Raw genomic sequence first — 21606 nt, forward strand, 5'->3', positions numbered from 1 at the left:
TTAACAACCTCCCCATTTTATCTGGACTTCTCAGTGGGAACAACCAACATCTTCAGCCACTCACTGTGTGAATTACAATCTTATCTTTTTCATAGTCTATTAAAGCCAAATAACATTTTTGTCTATAAAAGATGTTTTAATAAATAGAAACGATAATATTTATTTATTTTTGTCGGGGGGGGGGGGTGTTTGCATTACATCTGGCTATCTAATTCACAAATGAAAAGAATAGACTCAATGAAGGTCTTCATTACTTGATGGTACAACACTTAAAATGTGTTAAATGATAAAAGAAATGCATGATGAAGGAAATGAACCGGATACAAACTGATTGAAATGGTTTATTAATGGTGGTTTCGGTGGCATCTCAGCTGGAACTGATTATGTCCTGTTAAAATACAACAAAGGGATGATATAAGTATTGATTGTTTAAAATGTTTGAAGGCTTGTATGGGTGTGGCTTACCTCTCTCTTCCTCTGCAGGGTGTTCAGGCTAAAAGATTCCCCGGGGGCCTGAGTACCTTTTAAAGGTTCCGGAAGAGACCAAAGCAGACGGAAGGGGGGGAGCAGAGAGTTAGACATTTTATAAACTTAATGTTGGATTTGTATTTATATTGATAAAGATGTGTTTGTAGAGATGCTGAAAATGACTAGCATTGGCAATATATATTTTGAGGATTTTTGGTAGTTTGTCAAACCTTGTTTGTGTGTATGTATTTTGTTTTACCCTGTTTCTTGGTGGGTTTGTGTATTGGAACAGCCAACAACATTTTTCAAAAGATTTGAGTATTTTCTTTTTTGCTGAGGGTTGTACATCTTTAGGGCTGCTATTTATAACATGCTTCCTGTTTTCAAAGGAAGTTGGGTGAAAAAAGTGACAACAAAAAAAACAGACGTCAAAAGATTAAGATTTCAGTTAAGCCATTAAGTCAAACAGATATATTTTTTATCAGAAGCGAGGTAAGAACAGCTGTTTTTTTTTTGTTTTACATAAATTCTTTATTATTTCTTTAATGCATACAACAAAAACAACTGACATGTTCATGTGAACAACTCAAAGTTTCACCCGTTTCTTTGAATTAAATGCATTCTCTAAATCAGCAGATTTGTTTAGAATAGACAAATTTTTTGGGTATTTTTTGGTATTTTGTGTATACAAAACAAAATTTCGTTTAGTACAGCTTTTAAGACAGTAAATGAACATAAAGTGCAGCAGTGATCAAATGTAAACAGTGTGGGAGATTGGAGATTAAAGGGCAGATTAGACTTCTTCAACCACACACATCAAATGTCGCTTCGGTCTGGTCGCTATCCAGTTTTGCCAGTATGCTTCTGCACTGTCGGTCTGGAATTTCTAGGGACACACAGCAGTGTTCCGCCAAAGAACTTCGACCGATTGTACTTCCGAACCTCCTCGATTAACCTTTTGTCTTAGTTGTCCGTTGTAGTTGTTCCTCGGTTTTTAAAAATGGTGTGCCCTGGCACCGAATCCAGAAGGTCGACCACACAGACAGCCGGAACGGCATACCAAGGACCAATCGCAGCTGCTTTTTGTCTGCACAGTTCCGCTTGAGGTCTGCGCAGGTTTGCGACCGTCCGACACATAGTCAGGATTTTTTCTGAGTTGCGTGACGACGGTTGCAGAACCTCTGCGCGCGGGGGGCGTGGTCGCGCACAGACAGATTTGACGGTTGCAGAGGCTATGCGTAAAGCATAAATTAGCCTTAACGCTATCATCACACTTATGTTTTTAACATCAGACAAAGTAATATTGATGGGGTCTTCTACAAAAACGCTAATACACACGACAGAGTATATCAAACATCAGCTTAGCGGGGGACTCCATCCTCAAAGGGTTTAGTTCAATCTCTGCTCCATCACAGCGAATAAGTCATTTGTTAGCAGGCCAATGCAGAAAATGATGACAAGCAGAGGAGATAATTCAGCCATTCGGTTCAGGGATGCATCGAAATGTGGCAGGAGAGTAGATCTGAAGAGTCAAATGCTCCTGGTCTAAACTGCGGCCTGTTAAGTGGAAATGTTTTTTTTTTCTTTCTCATTGGTCAGCACAGGGTTTCCAAGCCTTTTTTGAAAAACGAAGAGATTATAGCCCCATTTACACTACCCTGTTGAAACGGTGCCAAGATCAGACCGAGCGCGGTAACCCCACAACTGAATGGGACTGAGCTAGACATAACCGACCCGTTCTAAACTGGTACTAGTTCATCAGTAGGGCTCGGTGCGGTTCAGTTCTCAGATAACAAAGAGCGAATGAGCAGACCGTGCCATCTCCTTACTAAGGATGGAACGGTTTATGCAAACCGTCCGAACCGTTCGCTTCGACTGTCTCAGTTCGATTCATGGTGTTGCATTCGGTTTATGTGCTGCTCCTTTTTCTCATTGGCGAAGCGTTTACACTCCAGAGCAGAAGGTGGCGGTACTGCGACCAAAGCGAACCAGAATTGTGTGGGTATGGCGAGTGGGAAAGAACAGGAGTTGGAAGACGCGCCAGCAGCACTTTATAGGTCTGCTGTATGGGACTAGCCTCGTGAGACCATCCTGATTTCGCGAGCTTTCAAGATTTCTCTCGCTAATCAGTCTGGAGACTCTCCTTTGAAGAAAATTTGGAGCCGTTCACCAAACGAACGTCCAATCAGCGTTGGCTTTGAGGCGGGTTGAGGTGTGATGCAACGAGAAGCGCGACAGTTCAGTCTAAAGAACATGGCGGCTTCAGCCGATGAAACTAGCGTTAGCGTGGCTATCGAGCAAGTTTTATCGGAATTACAGAGTATTTCTTCACTGAAAGAAGAGCAAAACACTGCTCTGGAGGCTTTTCTCAGAGGAAAAGATGTTTATGCTCTTCTCCCGACTGGTTTCGGCAAGAGTAGCCTGGCTTGTGGTTGTGTTTTCGTCGTCGCTCTGTTACGTCATATGCTTCGTTGATCTGATTGGTTTATTTGGCCCTTCTATCACCAACATAGGCCAATCAGCTAACCAGTATTTTCGCCACTTCCCAAAATTACTTCTACGGAAGGCTTCCAGATGGATATGCGGAGCAAATCCATCTGGCGGAGTCAGGTTAGTATGGGACCACTTTGCATTTAAAGTGACCTACGATGACGGCGGAAAGAAAGTTGTGGATTAAATTGCTACAGTGTGCAAGCATTGTGCAACACGTTTTGTTTATGCTAACAGCAACACAACCAACATGTCAGGCTAACAATCAACATATACCGAACCGAAAACCGTGACCACGAAACCGCGAACCGAACCGATTTTGTGAACCGTTCCACCCCTTCTCCTTACAGTCAGTCTCCGTAATCATGAAATTTCGGATATTCAAAAGATACAACCTTTCATACTTTGCCACATGATTTCCAGTGAGGATTCTGCTTAGCAGAATTCATTTTCTTTTAGCTTAATTATAGTCATTAAAAAACGGCACCAAGAGTTCTTGCAGTGATCAGGAAGGCTTCAAACAGTCGGGCAGTTACACAGAATTCATTTATTCAAATTCCCAAAGGAGTGTATTTATCTTTTTTATGATGCCCCTGTTTTGAATATCCAGAGGAGCAGAGCGGACTGGAACCGATAACCTCTCGCTGACTGATAAATTCAAGTCCCTTCATGGAAGCACACTGGCTGCATAAAGCTCCTTTGTTCGATTTTAAACATTCCTACTAGAGATCACATTGAATGTTCCCCATGTTTGTATCCAAGACGCTGCTGTCTCCTCTCTGCACCCGCACATCCAACCACATGAGTCAGCAGCTGATTGATAACAGAAGGACAGCTGAGCTGTGGGTAGTCCACGGGCTTAAAAACAAACTGAAGCAATATTGGGTTTATTTGTAATTGGACAAAAACAGCTGTGTGGTTCTTGTCATTATAAACGGATTTTGCATCACATGAATACTTTTTTTTGCACCAGATTAAGACGTGTTTTTGTTTGCACTGTTTGTGTTTGAGCCTAAAGCAGCTATTTCTGCTTAGATTCCAGATTCACCAAAGTTTCTTTTTTTTTTTTGCTGCTGTTAGACTTTTGAAGGGAGATCTGAGGAGCTGATGAAAGCTCTTTGTGCTGATTCATTGTTCCAGGCTGGTGAATAAGCTGCCGGCTTCAGACGCCCCGGCATTAATGACCTGCCCATCAGGATTAGACTAGAAATGTGCTGCAGATGGAGATTTGCATCCCTCCTTTGCTTTAAATGACAATCATATCTAATCTTGGGTGATGTTAGAAAAGATCCGAGTTGTTTATCAAGATCTACAGTTTCAGTTTCCCTCAAGTTTCCACCTGAGCTCTAAATAAGGTTTGATTTTTCAAAGACTTTTACATTTGCTGTGCGATTACACTCTAAATCTGTTGGATGTTCCCAGTAGTCCAACCTCCGATGGTATGGATGTCCTTTCCTTTCCTCTTCTAGGATAAGATTATAAAGTTCATCCATCATTCATACTATATCCAGCAGTCACTGAGCAAAAGGCGGTGGCCAGTTCATCACAGGACGACACAGAGGAAAAACAGGACAAGCAACCATGCACACTCTCATACCTAGGGGACATTTACAGGGTCCGGTAGTTGGGCTGTAGAAGGAAGCCAGAGAACATGACCTGGGAAGATGCAGACTCCATAAAGAACAACAGAATAAAAAATAAAACCAGTTTTTCTAATGGCAGCAAAGGCAAGAAGACAGTTGGCTGGAAAAATTTGGAATTCCTTTCCTTGTCTGCTTCTGGATTATTAGAACTAGGGTTGTGGGAAGAAATAGTTTTGGTGATATATCTCGATTTTTGGCTGCCCGATATAATATTGATCTTTCAGTTCCTAGTATTGTTTTTTTTTTTTTTTTAAAGCACATTTTTACCTAAAACTATAAGGGAAAAAGGGCTACCTCTGCACCGCCACTCTGGCAGGTGGCGCTGTGGAGTCGTTTTGCTGTGCGGCGCCGTATCTGTAGTCGAGGCAGTCACAGTGGAAGACGTAGTCTGACTGAGACCCCAAACAACATGGATACCGAAATAACTAAATGATCAATATCTTCTGATGAACATCATGAACACTTGCTTTTTTATCTCTACATTTCATTTTGATAGCAGAAAAAACATTGCAATATGCTGATAATATCATATTGTGATCCAAGTATCGCGATACATATCGCATCGCAACACCCATGTGGATACTCACCCTTAATTAGAACAATGCAAAGTGTCACAGGTTGGGTCCCACAGTGGAAGAAAGTGTCTGTTAATTAAATAACAGAATAATTAACAATTTGTCATAGAGCTGAAATGATCATGATTGATTATTGTAATAATTAAACTAATTAAGCAATCGATTAATCCTTACCTAGAGTATAGAGACGGTAAAACGTGCCTTTACCTGAAAGACAAACCATATTAGAACTATAATTATACCTTATTGTAAAAATACATGGAAACATTTTTGCATTTAAGATAAAAAAAAGGATTTTTAGATGAGGTGAAAGGTCTGGAACAACTATTTATATATACAACTAAATTGTAGCCTAAGCTAATTTATGATGCTTATGCCTACTTGATTGTTTGGTCAAATGAAAACATTAGGTTTTAAATATTAAAGTTAGAGCTTTGTTTTATTTCTACAGATGAGTAAAAATACAAACAGAACCATCATAACAGGTCTGTTTCACCCTCCAACCTCTACTTAAAGCCACCTCGGTGCACAATTAGTGAAAATACCAAATTAATGATGATTTAATTTTTGAGAAAAAGACAACTAGCTGACTGTGTGCGGAAATGAGACTAGAAACTGTTGTACTCTAGATTTGAAATGTTAGGAAAAGACAATTTTAATTTGATTACTTTGTAAAAACAGAAGCGTTTTGTTCTTGTTTAGAGCTTTTTAAAGGCTAGTTCGCTATTTTCTGTCCAGCCTTTTATATAATATTGTTTGTATTTGTACTTTTAGAGATGAAAAAATTGGAGGACAGAAGGATAAGTGTTAAATCTATTAATTAAATCTTTCTGGATATTTATTCTGAATTGGCAGAGGTGCCTGGAGACTGTATTGGTGGGCGGGCCCCAGGAGTCCTCCAGGCAAGCCGGGACTGACACTGTGAGAGAGAAGCGGCCTCCACCTCAAACACTGCCACCCCCACCATGGCTAGGGAGCAACCCAACGTCGGGGATCTCCTCCCGCTCTTGGAGACCTCTGACCTCCAAGAGCTCGAAGAGATCCGAAGCCTTATCAACGAGCAGCTCAGCACCGGTTGGGCCATTTTGGCACAGCATCAAACTAGATGCTTTAAAGAAAAGTCAAATAACATTTTGCTTAGAAACTAGTTAAAAATGTCCTTGTTGCTTTCCTTTCAGAGCGAGGCTCCATGCTCTTGAACAGCTTGGTGGATTACTTTTTGGAAACCAACTCCACCCAGGCCTTGCATATCCTTTCCTCAGTCAGAGAGCCACATGATAAGGTGAGAACCATCCCAAAGAAATTTAGAAACTTTCTTAAAGTAAAGCTGTAAGCATAGAAGAAATATTATTGATGACATCAAATGAACGATGCTAATTCTCAATCTGTTGTGCTTTTACTTATTTTTTTAATGTTTTATTTTTGTATTAAAACCAGGGTTCCCACGGGTCCTTAAAAAGTCTTAAAAGGCATTGAATTCTTCAAAATAAAACTAAGGCCTTAATTGGTATTAAATGTCTTAAATCAGTCTTTCGTAAGTCTTTATTTTTAAAACATCATAAGTAATTTTTGTAATCTAAATAAAACATTAAAATTGACATTTTTTTTTTTATTTAAAAAAAATAACGGCTTGCCATTATTGGTTCCGTCCCGATAGCGGAACCAATACAAGCGTTGTTGCGGCCGGGACATTTGGGAGATGCACCATCAACTTTTTGTCTGGAAAATATGAGCAAGTGTAAATGTAACAAAAATTGGCTCCAGCCAAGAGTTTTCTCCATGGCTAAAACCAGGGAACATACATGAGGCTCAGTGGATTTTGTGCAAGAAGTCATTCAAGCTCGGAACGATGGGAATTAAGGCAGTGGAGTCACATGCGAAGCGCGAAACACAAATCGTCCAAATCGAGTTACCGAGAAACAGCCGGTATTTCTCAGTTTTGTTCCACCCTTGTCTCTGCAACGCCTCCACTTATCACCAAATCAAACATACTAAGAAAACGTTACAAAGGAAAATGGCTGCCAAAAAGACTTAGCACTGGTTATGTTGTGGCTTTAAAACTGATTTGTTTTGTTCCCTGCTAAAACAAAGTTTGTGAATTCAGTTAAATAATTATTAAAATATATCTGTCATTTGTGTGTTTTTAGCTTTCTTCCTGTATGGGAAGCTTTTCAAAATTTTAAACATTGGTGAAGTGGTTTATGTTAAAATAAACCTTTGGGTTAAGTTGTCACAAGCGGATTTTTCTTGTGTTTCTTGTGAATTTGGTCTTAAATTTTTATTTCAAGTGGCATTAAAAAGTCTTAAAAAGTCTTGAATTTAACTTGACTTATACTGTAGGAACCCTGAAAACCACTTAATCAACTTTCCCTTTTTTAAGCAAAAAAAAAAATTATAATAATTTTATCATACAGTGTTTTCTTGCATTCACATCTGAGTAAGTTGTCCATCTCCTGCAGCACCTTCTAGACAAGATGAACGACTGTATGGCCAAACCAGCTTGCCGGCTGCCCACCCTCATGCTGCTCGGCCACGTGGTCCGCAAGCAGCCATCTTGGATCCACAAGATCGCCCGTTACCCGCTCCTGCTCTCTCTGCTGAAATGCCTGAAGGTATCCATCCCTTTTTCACACAAAGTAGGAATATAGTAGATATAGATTTTCTGGAAGTCCTTTGAAACTAACAATCAAAAGTAGGGGTGGACAGGGATTCAATGGTGAGAATTAGGCCACTGGTGCAAAGTAAACTGTAACTGGGTGTGGTTTACGCGGGAATGGAGCGAGGCAAAATTTCTGTGAATGACAATGAATTGGAACGGGAAGTTTGCCCTTTGTGCGTCCGGACAGTGCAGCCAGAGGAAGCAGTTCATCACCCAGCACTATTTACAAGATTCAGGGTAAAGTTTGTCCTGAAATGAACAAGCTAAATTTAGCATCAGTCACGTAGTGAATTAAAAGTCATGCAGTTACTGAGGTAGACACCTTGGTGATTGTGCTGCTCACATCTTCTCCCCCTGCACATGTGCATTTGATTAGTTTAAATTGAAAGGTGAAAGCACCAATTCCCTCTGTAGCCGCCCACCTTCTGAACACTCGTTCCTACTTCTTTGTGAATTTAAATATTCATATAGGTGCCAAAAATCATAGCTGTTAATTCCCACTTAAAGGACAGAGTGAGCCTGCAAGGGAGAGAAATTTCAGCACGACACCTCTGATCTAAAACCAGCATCCAACAGCAATTAAAGTTAACTATGGCTGAAGAGATGATGCTGAAATGCCGAATTTTTTTATTTTTTTATTCAGACATTTTGGAAATAGAGCTGTAGTCATGATGCCGTTATATTTTAGCTCAAAGGCCAGGACACACCAAATCCGATTTTGCTTCTGATCTGACAGAAAATCGTGGTGGTTGTGGCGTTTGGCGCTAATTGAGAGTCAATGGGGTTGATCACACCTGACATGATTTTACGCAAGGGGGCTTCGGTAGCTCTGAGGTTGTCGGTCTACGCAGCAATTTAGCGGCAATTTCGTGGGTCTAACAGGAAGAGAGGTATGGATACAAGGTAAAACACATTCGCTTTGAGGGAAAAATACAAAATAAAGTCTTTTAATTACTCGGGGAAACATTCAGTCAAAGAGTTACACATTGCGTTTTCTAGTAAGCTGGACAGACTCATGCAAAAACGATGAAGAATGATTAAAAAAATAATATTTTACCCATGATGGGAGTTCAGGAGGACAGAAAAGCGATAAAGTAGTGATACTCTTTAAGCTTCACAAAAACGATGAGGGACAGAAAGAGCAGTTTATCACTCTCAAAAAAAAAAAATCATTGCGTCTGTATTATTGATCTTCTTTATGCCTCACAAAAACAAAATAACGAGGGGCAGATTGAGCAGGTAAGCAAAGCGCATCTCTTTCAAATCTTTATGAAAAAAAAGACTTCCCAGATCTCTGTCTGACAATCAGCTCTTATGGCCTCATTCAGCATATAAACCGTCCCACGGCATTTAATGCTATGTTTTCCTTTTCTTTAGAGGTAGATCTCATTACATTATTAATATGTGAAAATTCTCTATCTGTTCTGGTTTGAGATACTGCATAGAGTCGTCAAGTGGGGCTTTGCTTTATAGCTGCGGTGGTATTTTTTTATTTTAATTTTATTTTTGTTTTAATAACTTAATAATCTGTCAAAGGCAAATCTGGTAAATTGTTTTAATTTGTGTATAGCACAAAGACATAAGTGAAAGACAATCTGCGCAGATCTGCTCACCCTGCCTAGTCGGAGCCTCTCTATACGCAATCGGTGTAACATGGAAAAAGTCGGATCGGGGATTAAAAAGTCGTACGCAGCCGTTGTGCTCTGGCCTTTATACGGAAGAAGAGTAAGGCCACTCAAAAAGAAAAAAAAAGTTAACTGATTTTTAAATTTTATTTCAGTTTACTATGGGAAAAAAGTCAGAATTCTGACTTTAATCTCAGAATTCTGACTTTATTCTCAGAATTCTGACTTTAATCTCAGAATTCTGACTTTTTTCTCAGAATTCTGACTGTAATCTCAGAATTCTGACTTTAATTTCAGAATTCTGACTTTAATCTCAGAATTCTGACTTTATTCTCAGAATTCTGACTTTATTCTCAGAATTCTGACTTTTTTCTCAGAATTCTGACTTTATTCTCAGAATTCTGACTTTTTTCTCAGAATTCTGACTTTATTCTCAGAATTCTGACTTTTTTCTCAGAATTCTGACTTTAATCTCAGAATTCTGACTTTATTCTCAGAATTCTGACTTTATTCTCAGAATTCTGACTTTTTTCTCAGAATTCTGACTTTATTCTCAGAATTCTGACTTTTTTCTCAGAATTCTGACTTTATTCTCAGAATTCTGACTTTTTTCTCAGAATTCTGACTGTAATCTCAGAATTCTGAGAAAAAAGTCAGAATTCTGACTTTAATCTCAGAATTCTGAGAAAAAAGTCAGAATTCTGACTTTTTTCCCATGTTACACTGAAATAAAATTTAAAAATCAGTTAACTTTTTTTTTTTAGTGGCCCTAATCCTCTTCCGTACCTTTACCCTTCATAAGGGACTCAGTGAAATAATGTCACTTGACCTCATATGTTAAAAAAGATAACAAACGTGCTTCAATAAGGTATTCCTTAAAAACACAGAGTAAAATATGCAAATATTTTATTAAAACATAATCTTAGAGCATTAATGTTGATAGATGAACTTACATTTCTTACTTTTTTACTTTATATGACACTTTTTTCCACCTTACTTTTTTTTTTACTTGAGTTACAAATAATGGGTAAGTCAGTACAATATCATCCAAGGTCTCATCTAACTGGTCCTGTACTGAAATGATGTGTACTAGTACCACCTAGTATCTTTGCTGAATGGTTGGAAAGAAATTATGTGCTTCTAGACCTGACTGAAGGATGAAGGGAGGGCTTCATTTGACCCAAAATGGTAACTTGACCTTTTAAAGGGTTGAAATCATCAGACTGTCAGTTTAACACTGGCCCATCCCTCGATGGAAGTTACCGCTCCTCGTTTTATCTTTTTATTAAACCATACAACAAACTGATTAATTGTCCCCCATGTTTAAAAAAATGAAAATGGAGGCTTCTCTTAGTATTTTTATGCTCTGTAATCTGTGTGTTTTTCTTTCTTTTTTTTTTTTGTCCTCAACATAAAATCAAAAACTGTTTCTCTTGCAGACAGATACAGATGTAGTCGTACTCATAACCGGGGTGCTGGTTCTCATCACCCTGTTGCCCATGATCCCTCAAGCTGGGAAGCAACACCTGTGGGAGTACTTTGATATCTTCGGCCGCTTGGCATCTTGGAACCTCAAGAATCCGGGTAGGTCAGAATACCGCTGCAGCCTCCTTGGCTGTGGGTTGGCAGCATCAGGCTAACATTCCTGAATATTTCCCTTCCTTCCAGGCCACGTATCTGAGGTTTACCTGATCCACCTGCATGCCAGCGTCTACTCCCTCTTCCACAGACTCTATGGGATGTATCCGTGTAACTTCGTGTCTTACCTTCGCTCCCATTACAGCATGAAGGAGAACATGGAAACCTTTGAGGAGGTGGTGAAGGTGAGGCATGACTGATGAATCTGCTGCTGCTAAACTGGGGAAAAGTTTTTAATAGTTTTGTTTAAACCCCTTCAGCCAATGCTTGAACATGTTCGCATACATCCTGAGCTGGTGACGGGAACCAAGGACCATGAGCTCGACCCAACCAGGTAAACCCACCCTCTTATACCTAAACAAACATAATCCTCTAATCTTTCTCCTAGGAATCACTTTTTTGTTTTCTTTCTGATGGTTCTCTGGTTTTACACCAGGTGGAAAAAGTATGAAATCCATGATATCGTCATTGAATGTGCCAAAGTGTCCCTAGACCCAAAGGAGGCTTCCTGTGAGGAGGGCTACGCCACCATGCCTGAGAACTTCTACCCCCAAACCCACCTGCGCGCCCAAGACTCCACTTCCAGCCCATACACAGACCTCCACAGCAGCTACGGTGAGAAAACACAGGAAACTGCAACACGAGCCTCAACGCACCACTAATATCAAATCCAAAAGAAGGGCACACCAAGAAACATTTATTAATCACAGAAAATAGATGCAATATATGAAAAAGCTGCAAACGTGACCCACAACATGGAAAAGAAGCAAACCACTAGAGGGAGCCGACCAGCAGGTCAGATTTACTGCAGAACATGAATATGCAGCTCTTCTACAAGGTCCCGCGGCTCGTTTTGAGCACCAGGCGCAGCACGTCTGAGCAGCTGAAGCAGCGCGTCGGGTGCGCAGGGAGAGAGACACAGCGCTGATGATCACTCCTCCTAAACAGTTTATTGACGCCTAAATTAACTTAAAATGCAGAAATCTGCCGGCAGAATATGCAGTTTGGATTATTTAGATGAAAAACACCTACCAGCTGCCGCGGTGAACCGCTGCTGATGAAGGGATCCATACTGTCGGCGCATCCCTGGTATGTGGGGGTCTGAGCGGCTCCGACAGAAAAAATATTGAAGGCAGGATAATAATCTGAATGAACTGACTGCACTGATTACGTTTTCAGGTGTATTTTCTCGCTTAAACACATATTAAAACTACTTTATTCCCACTGATCACAGCAAATATAGCTGCAAGGCAGAGAAAGGATAGTGAAGCTCCGCCCAATGCGCCTCAGACACACTTTTGCACTGCGCAGGCAGAGCAGCAAAGCTGCTTCAGCCGCGCGTCAGAACTAACTGGTACAAGCAGCAAAAATGAAGCAGCAGACGCGATTTTGCTGCTTTTGCTGCGTGAACTTAGCATAACTGCACAAAGATTGCCACTGTGCTAGCAACGAGAATGCTTTTAACTGGGGGGTGTAGCAGTTCTCGCCGTAAAGCAAGACTGACTCTCACGAGACTTCTGAGCCTGTGGGTGCGGGTCGGTGCTCCTGCAGTTGCAAGTGCAGTATTTCCCCCACAGACCACCAGGGCGGCCGAGAATACCTTTGTTCAACCTGAAATGACTCATTTAGTCATCCATAACGTTATGGAACACATTAATTCACTGAAAAATGTTGCATAGTGTGCCTTTAATGAACACATCTGTAGTCGTGACAAATGGCAGCAACATTGAGGTGTGCATTCAACATAAAGGCACAAAAACTGGATATTTTTCCTTTTTTTAACTGGTTAAAAGCAGTTTATAGGAAAATCTTTTAAGAAACAAATTAGCTGCTATGATTGACTTCACTGCATTAGCAGATTTTATATGTAAACTTGTGTTGACTGTTCCTCCTTAATAGGAAGCTCTTCTTCGACCCCATTCTCGACTCCACGGCAGCCGCTCCCCACGCCCCTGTCCTTGCCTCCCCTCTCAGGGACACAGCCCTGTCGCAGCCCGCAGGCCTCCAGGCGGCAGGTAAGAGCATCCCTTACGGAAGGAATATTGGCCCTTAAATCTGTGAGGGCCAATATCCTGCAGCTTTGAGATCTGCTCCTGGTCCAACACTCCTGAATTAAAGGGCTTAGGTCTCCAGAGTCCTTAGAATATCACTCATGTGTGTTAAAACAGAGGCATATCTAAAAGGTGCAGAATGTCAGGACTGAATGTCACTGGGCTGCTGATCTGATTCACAAAAAGAAAACCAAAAAAAAAAATAATAATTTTTTTTCTAAATTAAGTACCTATTGCTAAAAGTCATCAACTAGAAATATAAACTGGGAACATGATGAACTTTTAAAGTGACCCTTCAAAATAGAAAATCAATTCTGCATCACTAATGGACCTAAAATAAGAATATAAACATGATAGGACTAATAAGTATTACATACAAATACAATTAAATAGGCGTCTCACTCTTCAGTGTGTTCTTGCAAAAGTAAGTCTGGTAATGCATTTGAACTAATAAGGAGAAAGAGGATTACATTTTAATTTAGGAAATAGTTTATAAACTATGAAACTTAAAACGAGTCTTGTTTATTTCATAGATAACAGGTATAGTTCACATCCCTATTAGACACCTGGTTGACCTTTGATGACCTCTAGAAACATCTCTTTATATCTTTAAAATGAAAGCGGCACAAACGAAAATTTTTGCTCCACAAATGTAGCACAAACATTTGACACCAATTGTGTCTAATTTGAAAAAGGTGGGGGGGCTGGTTGACCTTTTGACCTTTACATTTTTATTAATATCTTCAAAGCCAAAGCAGCACAAACGAAATTTTTGCTGCACAAACGGAGCTGAGTTAATTGACACCCATTTCGCCTGATTTGAAATAGGTGGGGGGGCTGGTTGACCTTTGATGACCTCTAGAAATATTTCTTTATAGCTTTAAAACGATAGCGGCACTAACGAAAATTTTTTTTGTACAAACGTAGAACAAATGTTTGACACTAATTTTGTCTGATTTAAAAAAGGTGGAGGGGTCAACTTCACTCAGGTCTATTAGACCTATTTGTTGAATCAGAAATGTTAATATAGGATTCACAGCTTCTGGATAGTAGTTTAGTTAACTTCTGTAAACTAGATGATTCATAGTACCGGTTTCCAGGCTTCCTAATGAAGCCAAATCAGTGATAAAAATGGGATTAGGTTTGACTTTTATAAAAAAAAAAAAAAAAAAAAAGCTTACAGATGTTGTTTAACAATAAGATATCTGCTAATTATTCTGTTTATTATTATAAAAATTCAAATGTTTGTATCCTTTCGGCTGCTACCCAACTCAGAGGTTGACGCAGTGAGTTAGTATGACCCGCTTATAAACATAGCGCCGGATGGTGCTACTGGTAAAGCCGGGATCTTAAACCTGCAATCAAGTTGGAGACGTTAAAGGAATAGTACACCCCAAACATGATTAGCCTTCATTTTCTACTCACCCCCATGCTGAACAACACCCTGGAGTACTTTTTTGATATCTCAAATGCATCTGGAGATCTGGGAGGCTTCTTGCTGTCTGCTGACATTCAAATAATGGAGGTCTATGGTGACCGAGACAGAAAGGTCCATAAAAGTCCACAAAAAACGTGTCAATATTCCTCCATACTGCTCGTCCAATGTATTCCAAGTGTCCTGAGTGGATAGCATCCAGAATTTACTCGAAACGAAGTCATTAAGAATGTTTTTAGAGCATAAACAGTAGTGTATAGTATTTCCTGAAAGCGCGCACATGCGCGCTCACGACGCTACGGAAGCCGGCAGACCAAACCAGCGCATTCAGCTCGGCAAAGAACTCCTGCTCTTCCTCAACACTGAAGTCCTCAGACATTTTTCTTTCGTTGTTTCTTTCTTTGCACAGGTAAACAGCACATTTCTTCTTCTACGCTTGCATTATCGGCAGAGCAGACGCTGAATGCGCACTTTCATCTGGTTTGGTCTGCCGCGGTTTCCGTAGACTCGTGAACTCGCAGGCGCGTGCTTTTAGGAAATCCTATACACTACTGTTTATGCTCTAAAAACATTCTAAATGACTTCGTTTCGAGTAAATTATGGACGCTACCCACTCAGGACACTTGGAATACATTGGACGAGCAGTATGGAGGAATATTGACAAGTTTTTTGTGGACTTTTATGGACCTTTCTGCCTCGGGCGCTATGGACCTCCATTATTTGAATGTCAGCAGACAGCAAGAAGCCTCCCAGATCTCCAGATGCATTTGAGATATCAAAAAAGTACTCCAGAGTGTTGTTCAGCATGGGGGTGAGTAGAAAACGAAGGCTAATCATGTTTTGGGTGTACTATTCCTTTAAGGTAACGGGATTTATTGACTTCATCAACTTTTCTGTAGTGTACCTGAGGCAATGATCGACCGACCCCTGCTGTACAGTATTCTTGATACACCGTGCGGAACTATAAAACTTAAAGAATGGATATAAGCTAATGATCTTATTAAAGTAGATTCCATATCATTTTTGGAGCTGAACTGGAAAACAAGTGAAAATGTTGGCCTTAAAAGCATAAAACCCAGATATTGTTGAAGTCTTAGCAGCCATTTGGTTGATTGTTTTCCTAATGTCCTGCTGAATGAATTTGACCCGTCTCTGTTTGTGCAGAACTCAAACAGTGAACTGAATTCATCCTGTGGGGGGAAAGACCCTCTGTGGAGCCCCTCCTCGCTGTGCGGTATGGCCACGCCCCCTTCCTCACGAGGCATGTCGCCCAACCTGGAGCTCTCCCACAGTGCCTCACACCTTCCCAGCCGCTTCCACTGCACATCAGGTACCGACCGAATATACAGAAACCATCCTACCCCCTCAGTAATTCTGATCAAGCTGCTAAAATCCTCAATTCACTTCATTTTCTGTCCATGTTTTTGCTCTGAGCAGGAGGAAAAGGAACGCCTGCATCCAGCACTCCAGCCACCTCATCTCCTCCTCCTACTCTGTCAGATGACTTCCCAGTAATCTCCTTACCAACCAGCACAGTCCAATCCAGTCCTCCTAGAAAGGTACGATAACTGCAGTAACTGCTGTTTTATTATTGCTATTATTATTAAGAGAAATGGCGTCACGGCTGGACACCCTTAAAGTGATTCTTATGTTTTTGTGGCCATTTCTGTGTATTTATATTCTGCTTCAATGCACTTTTAAGACAACATGGCTTTCTTTTAGAAAAAATACTTTTCCAACACCTGAGCTAAAAGCTATCTTGGTGACCACGATTGTCGTTACTATTTGTAAACTCTGGTTTAAGGATCAAAGCAGGTAAACATATTTTTGTACAAAAATGAAGTCATAATTGAATGTTTTTCAGGATCGTCGACAAGGAGAGAGCAACAAGCCTGGGCTGGTGAGACAGGAACAAGTCAGAGAGACGGAGAAGAGTGGAGAGGCAGCTCCAGCCAGAGGTTAGACACGTCACAGCTGGATTAGATCCCCTGTTCAAAAGAAAAAGATATAACAGCAGGCTAACGAATCTGGTCAGGAAACAAGAAAGAATTAAAACATTTAAAGACCCATAAGATTCCCGCACTGCTGTTTGGCCAAAGATCTGCAGATAATAGTTTTTATTTTAGATCTCATCTATCCTACTTGGATGAACCTGATTCCATCTTTAATCATCTGTTTGCTTTTCATCAGACGCAGGAAGTGCAGCGAATGTCTCTATGACGCTGACAGAGCTGTCAGTTTTCCTAAAGAGGCAGGAGCTTGACCTTCAACTGAGAACGGAGAAGGAAAGAGAAGAAGGTGAGTTTTCAGCCGCCAACAATTATGGAAATGGGCAGTTTTTGACTCAGTCAATGTGATTACAATAAGTAATTCATTGAAAGAATCGGAAGAACAACAAACTGCATCGATTTTAAAAATTGAATAGAATAAGATTAATGCTATGTTCACATTAAGCGATTTTGGAGCAGCAGAAGTACATGCAAAGTCAATGGTTGACGCACATCAAGGCGCATCAAAAGGCCCTGCATCGCGTCTCGAGAAGCAGGAGCAGCGCATCATGAGCTTAAGAGCGACTGAAGCGCAGGGCGGGCTTCACAAGCAGCAGGTGCCTGACTTGGAATAAGTTAACTCTTGCTGCTCGACGTGCAACATCAACCAATCAGTGCAGCTGATCTGAAACCTGGCAAGGTGAAAGACAGTGCTGCTGATGCAGATCAATATGATCACTGCACTGAAACTGTTTATTAATGCCTTAATTAGATTAAAATGTCGAAACCTGCCGCAAATTATGTTCGCTTTTGTTGTTCTGGTGCCTGTACTTTTCACCATACATCTGAAAAAAAGCTACTACTAGGTGGAAGTAGAAAAAATTTATTTCCAGCCGCCACGAACAGTAGTGGGGGAAAAAAAACTCCCAAGAGGCGACTGGGACTAAGGCAGCTGCTACTTGGGATTCCCAGTGACAGTGCACTGCCGGTATGTGGGGGTCTGACAGCAAAATTATACTCTAAGGCAGGATTGTAATCTTGATGAACTGACTGCACAGCAGTGTTGATTTCGTCAGCCTTTTCTGATTTAGTCTTAGTCACAATGACGAAAATCAATTTTATTCTTAGTCATATTTGGTCATTGCCTTCCCAATTTAGTCTTAGTCTAAATGACGAAAATCAATTTTAATCTTTGTCAAATTTTAGTAATTTTAGTCCAGTGTTTTTCAACCCTGGTTCTCTAGGCTCACTGCTCAGCATGTTTTGGATGTTTCTGAGCTTCAGCACACCTGATTCAGATGATTGCAGTTCAGCAAAGCCTGATAATTTGCTATCAATTGATAACAGGTGTGTGGAAGCTGGGAAACATCTAAAACATGCAGGGCAGTGTGCCTTGAGGACATGGGTTGAAAAACACAGTTTAAGTCAACACTGTAAATAATAGTACTTCTCCACACACAACTTCTCTTTTTAACATATCACACTATACAAAATAAAACCTCTCCACACATTTTCTCTATTTTATTTGTATAACACTGTGCAGAATAGAACTTCTTCATACACACACACTGGTTCTCTTTTTAACATATATCATACTGCACACATTGAACCTTTTGTCGGCTTGTTTCATCATATCCACAAAGTCTTCATCCTCAATGGTCCTTGCAGGCAGGCCAGAACGACCAATCCAATTTGCCATTGAGTTTTCTGGGGCTTTCTGCTCTTTGGCGCCAGGTTTGTACAGTGGGAGTGCTCCCAACATCTCTGCAACAGACTTCCCTTCCTTCCCCAATGTCTGATTTGGCTGTGGTGTCAGTCATTATCATGCAGGTTTTGTTGTCCTTTGTGTTTTAAACGAAATGGCTCCATACATCCAGGCGTTGTTTCCGCCCGTGCTCCTCTAACAAATCGTGCACCGGTATCCGAGCCCGACGCCATGACTGCGAAGTTGAGCTAGCCATGGTTAGCTGTGACCAGTATAAGCCCTCTGCTACTACTGACTGAGCGGTGCGAGGCACTGTGGAACAGGCGCCATGTAGGGACAAACAGGGCAACAACGCATAGTCTTCTATGAAGTTAAAGAAACACTTACCGTATTTTCACGACTATAAGGCGCACTTAAACGTCTTTTTTTTCCCTTAAAATGTGCGGTGCGCCCTATGTGTGTTGTAACTGCGACTTTTGAGACCACCTCATTGAGGAGATGATGAAAGAGTGGCTGAATGTAAGGAGACCAGGTGTTTTTTTTCCACTCATCACCATCGCTGTTAATATGTAACTCCATGCGTGCCCATCTCACAGCTGATGTGAAAAACATGGGGAAACAAATTAACACTGTGCTCCCTGTTCAACCGCTCCACATCGGTGTGAACCGGACCCAGCAGGTGCAGCAGAAGCAGCGAGTTTACATGCAAAGTCAATGGTTGACGCGCGTATAGGCGCAGCAAAAGGTCCCGCAGCGCGTTTTGAGCTGCAGGAGCGTTTAAGCATCTGACGCACCGCCAACGCGCTGCTGCTGCTCGAGATGGAAAAATTGAAGTTTTGCTGCTGGACGCGCCGCATCAACCAATCAGAGAAGCTGATCTGGGAGCTGACAGCGAGACAGACACAGCGCTCTGATGACATATGATATTAACGCAAATGAAAAAGGCTGGATGGATGAGGAGATGATGAAAGGCAGGTGTATGTGAGGAGACCAGGTGCTTTTTTCCACGCATCACCATCGCTGCGTGCCCATTTCACAGCCGATGTTAAAAAAAGGTGAATCAAATGAACGCTGTGCTCGCCGTTATTCCGGGGGTCTGACAAAGGAACTTCAACCGCTCGACATCGGTGTGAAGCGGCCGTTCAAAGTAAGGCTGCGAGCGGCGTGGGAGCGATGGATGACAGACGGAGACCACAGTTTCAGGATAAATGGAAGGCAGCGCCGGGCAAGTTACGCCACCGTTTGCGGATGGATTGCAGATGCTTGGACTAAAGTGTCTGCTGGCTCTATTGTTCAAGCTTTCGCAAAAGCCGGCATCATTTCTGAGGAGCCGCGCTGCACGGAAAGTGACTCTGACAGCGAAGAAGGGGAAACTGGCATGTCTGATTTAGCGCAGCTGTTTAATTCAGAAACAGGATGATGACTTTGATGGGTTTGATTAATACTTTGTAATAAATACATGAATAAAGCACAAACATACTCAGTTTTGCTCCCGCTCTATTTTTCTACCTGAAAACTTAATTCAACAGCAGCCTCTGGCCGGGTCTCCTCCTCTTCACCGCGGCGGCTGGCAGGTGTTTTTTCATCTAAATAATCTAAATCTTGCAGCTATATTTGCTGTGATCAGGGGAATAAAGTAGTTTTAATATGTTTTTAAGTGAGAAAGGCCACCTGAAAACTTAATTGCAGTCAGTTCATCCAGATTATCTATTTCTGTCGGAGGCGCTCAGACCCCCACATACCAGCGGTGCACCGACAGCAGAAATCCCTTCAACAGCAGCCTCACCGCGGCGGCTGGCAGGTGTTTTTCATCTAAATAATTTACAGTGCAGGCACCAGGATACCGGCAATAAAAGCGAACATATTCCGTCGGCAGGTTTCAGGATTTTAAGTTAATTTAGGAGTAATCACAGCGCTGTGTCATCTGCGATGTGTCTGTCTCATGGCCAGCTCGCAGGTTTGATTAATACTTTGTAATAAATACATGAATAAAGCACAGCCATACTCAGTTTTGGGCCCGCTGTATTTTTTAAATACGCAGTAGAGCTATTTAAAGGTAGTAGAGGACATGCACCTGTACAGGTGCTGGTCATAAAATTAGAATATCATGAAAAAGTAGATTGATTTCAGTAATTCCATTTAAAAAGTGAAACTTGTATATTATATTCATACATTACATACAAACTCATATATTTCAGATGTTTATTTTGTTTAATTTTGATGATTACAAATGACAACAAATGAAAATCTCAAATTCATCATATCAGAAAATTAGAATATTACTGAAGACCAATAAAAACAAAGGATTTATAGAAATGTTGGCCAACTGAAAAGTATGAACATGAAAAGTATGAGCATGTACAGCACTCAGTATTTAGTTGGGCCTCCTTTGGCCTGTATTACTGCAGCAATGCGGCGTGGCATGGAGTCGATCAGTCTGTGGCACTGCTCAGGTGTTATGATAGCCCAGGTTGCTCTAATAGTGGCTTTTAGCTCTTCTGAATTGTTGGGTCTGGTGTATTGCATCTTCTTCTTCACAATACCCCATAGATTTTCTATGGGGTTAAGGTCAGGAGAGTTTGCTGGCCAATTAAGAACAGGGATACCATGGTCCTTCAACCAGGTACTGGTAGCTTTGGCACTGTGTGCAGGTGCCAAGTCCTGTTGGAAAATGAAATCTGCATCTCCAAAAAGTTGGTCAGCTGCAGGAAGCATGAAGTGCTCTAAAACTTCCTGGTATGTGGCTGCGTTGACCCTGGACCTCAGAAAACACAATGGACCAACACCAGCAGATGACATGGCACCCCAAACCATCACTGACTGTGGAAACTTTACACTGGACTTCAAGCAACGTGGATGAAGTGCCTCTCTTCTTTTCCTCCAGACTCTGGGACCTTGATTTCCAAAGGAAATGCAAAATTTACTTTCATCAGAGAACATGACTTTGGACCACTCACCAGCAGTCCAGTCCTGTTTCTCTTTAGCCCAGGCAAGACGCTTCTGACGCTGTCTGTGGTTCAAGAGTGGCTTGACACAAGGAATGCGACAGCAGAAACCCATGTCTTTCATAACGTCTGTGTGTGGTGGTTCTTGAAGCACTCACTCCAGCTGCAGTCCACTCTTTGTGAATCTCCCCCACATTTTTGAAGGGGTTTTGTTTCACAATCCTCTCCAGGGTGCGGTTATCTCTCTTGCTTGTACACTTTTTTCGACCACATCTTTTCCTTCCCTTCGCCTCTCTATTAATGTGCTTGGACACTGAGCTCTGTGAACAGCCAGCCTCTTTAGCGATGACCTTTTGTGTCTTGCCCTCCTTGTGCAAGGTGTCG

General features: G+C 41.3%; 1 protein-coding gene and 1 long non-coding RNA gene across 2 annotated transcripts in view; one reads left to right on the plus strand and one right to left on the minus strand.

The window, feature by feature from the left end:
• The window catches only part of tsc1b (TSC complex subunit 1b), a 41839-nt gene that overhangs the window by 4885 nt on the left and 15348 nt on the right, over positions 1 to 21606 (plus strand). Inside the window, exons 2-13 of the mRNA XM_038268273.1 lie at positions 6032 to 6250; positions 6355 to 6458; positions 7636 to 7788; positions 10900 to 11044; positions 11129 to 11283; positions 11359 to 11432; positions 11535 to 11713; positions 12998 to 13113; positions 15749 to 15914; positions 16022 to 16143; positions 16449 to 16542; positions 16775 to 16882. Of these exons, the coding sequence (XP_038124201.1) occupies positions 6142 to 6250; positions 6355 to 6458; positions 7636 to 7788; positions 10900 to 11044; positions 11129 to 11283; positions 11359 to 11432; positions 11535 to 11713; positions 12998 to 13113; positions 15749 to 15914; positions 16022 to 16143; positions 16449 to 16542; positions 16775 to 16882 (1525 nt within the window). The 5' untranslated portion in view covers positions 6032 to 6141. The remainder of the gene's footprint in view (positions 1 to 6031; positions 6251 to 6354; positions 6459 to 7635; positions 7789 to 10899; positions 11045 to 11128; positions 11284 to 11358; positions 11433 to 11534; positions 11714 to 12997; positions 13114 to 15748; positions 15915 to 16021; positions 16144 to 16448; positions 16543 to 16774; positions 16883 to 21606) is intronic.
• On the minus strand, positions 329 to 754 carry LOC119772026. The gene is made up of 2 exons (XR_005279212.1): positions 466 to 754; positions 329 to 388 (listed from the first exon to the last, which is right to left on the minus strand). It is a non-coding gene; the product is annotated as an uncharacterized LOC119772026 (long non-coding RNA).

Source organism: Cyprinodon tularosa, unplaced genomic scaffold (genome assembly GCF_016077235.1).
Source record: "Cyprinodon tularosa strain WSP-4 unplaced genomic scaffold, ASM1607723v1 ctg7, whole genome shotgun sequence".
NCBI classification, from domain to species: Eukaryota; Metazoa; Chordata; class Actinopteri; order Cyprinodontiformes; family Cyprinodontidae; genus Cyprinodon; species Cyprinodon tularosa.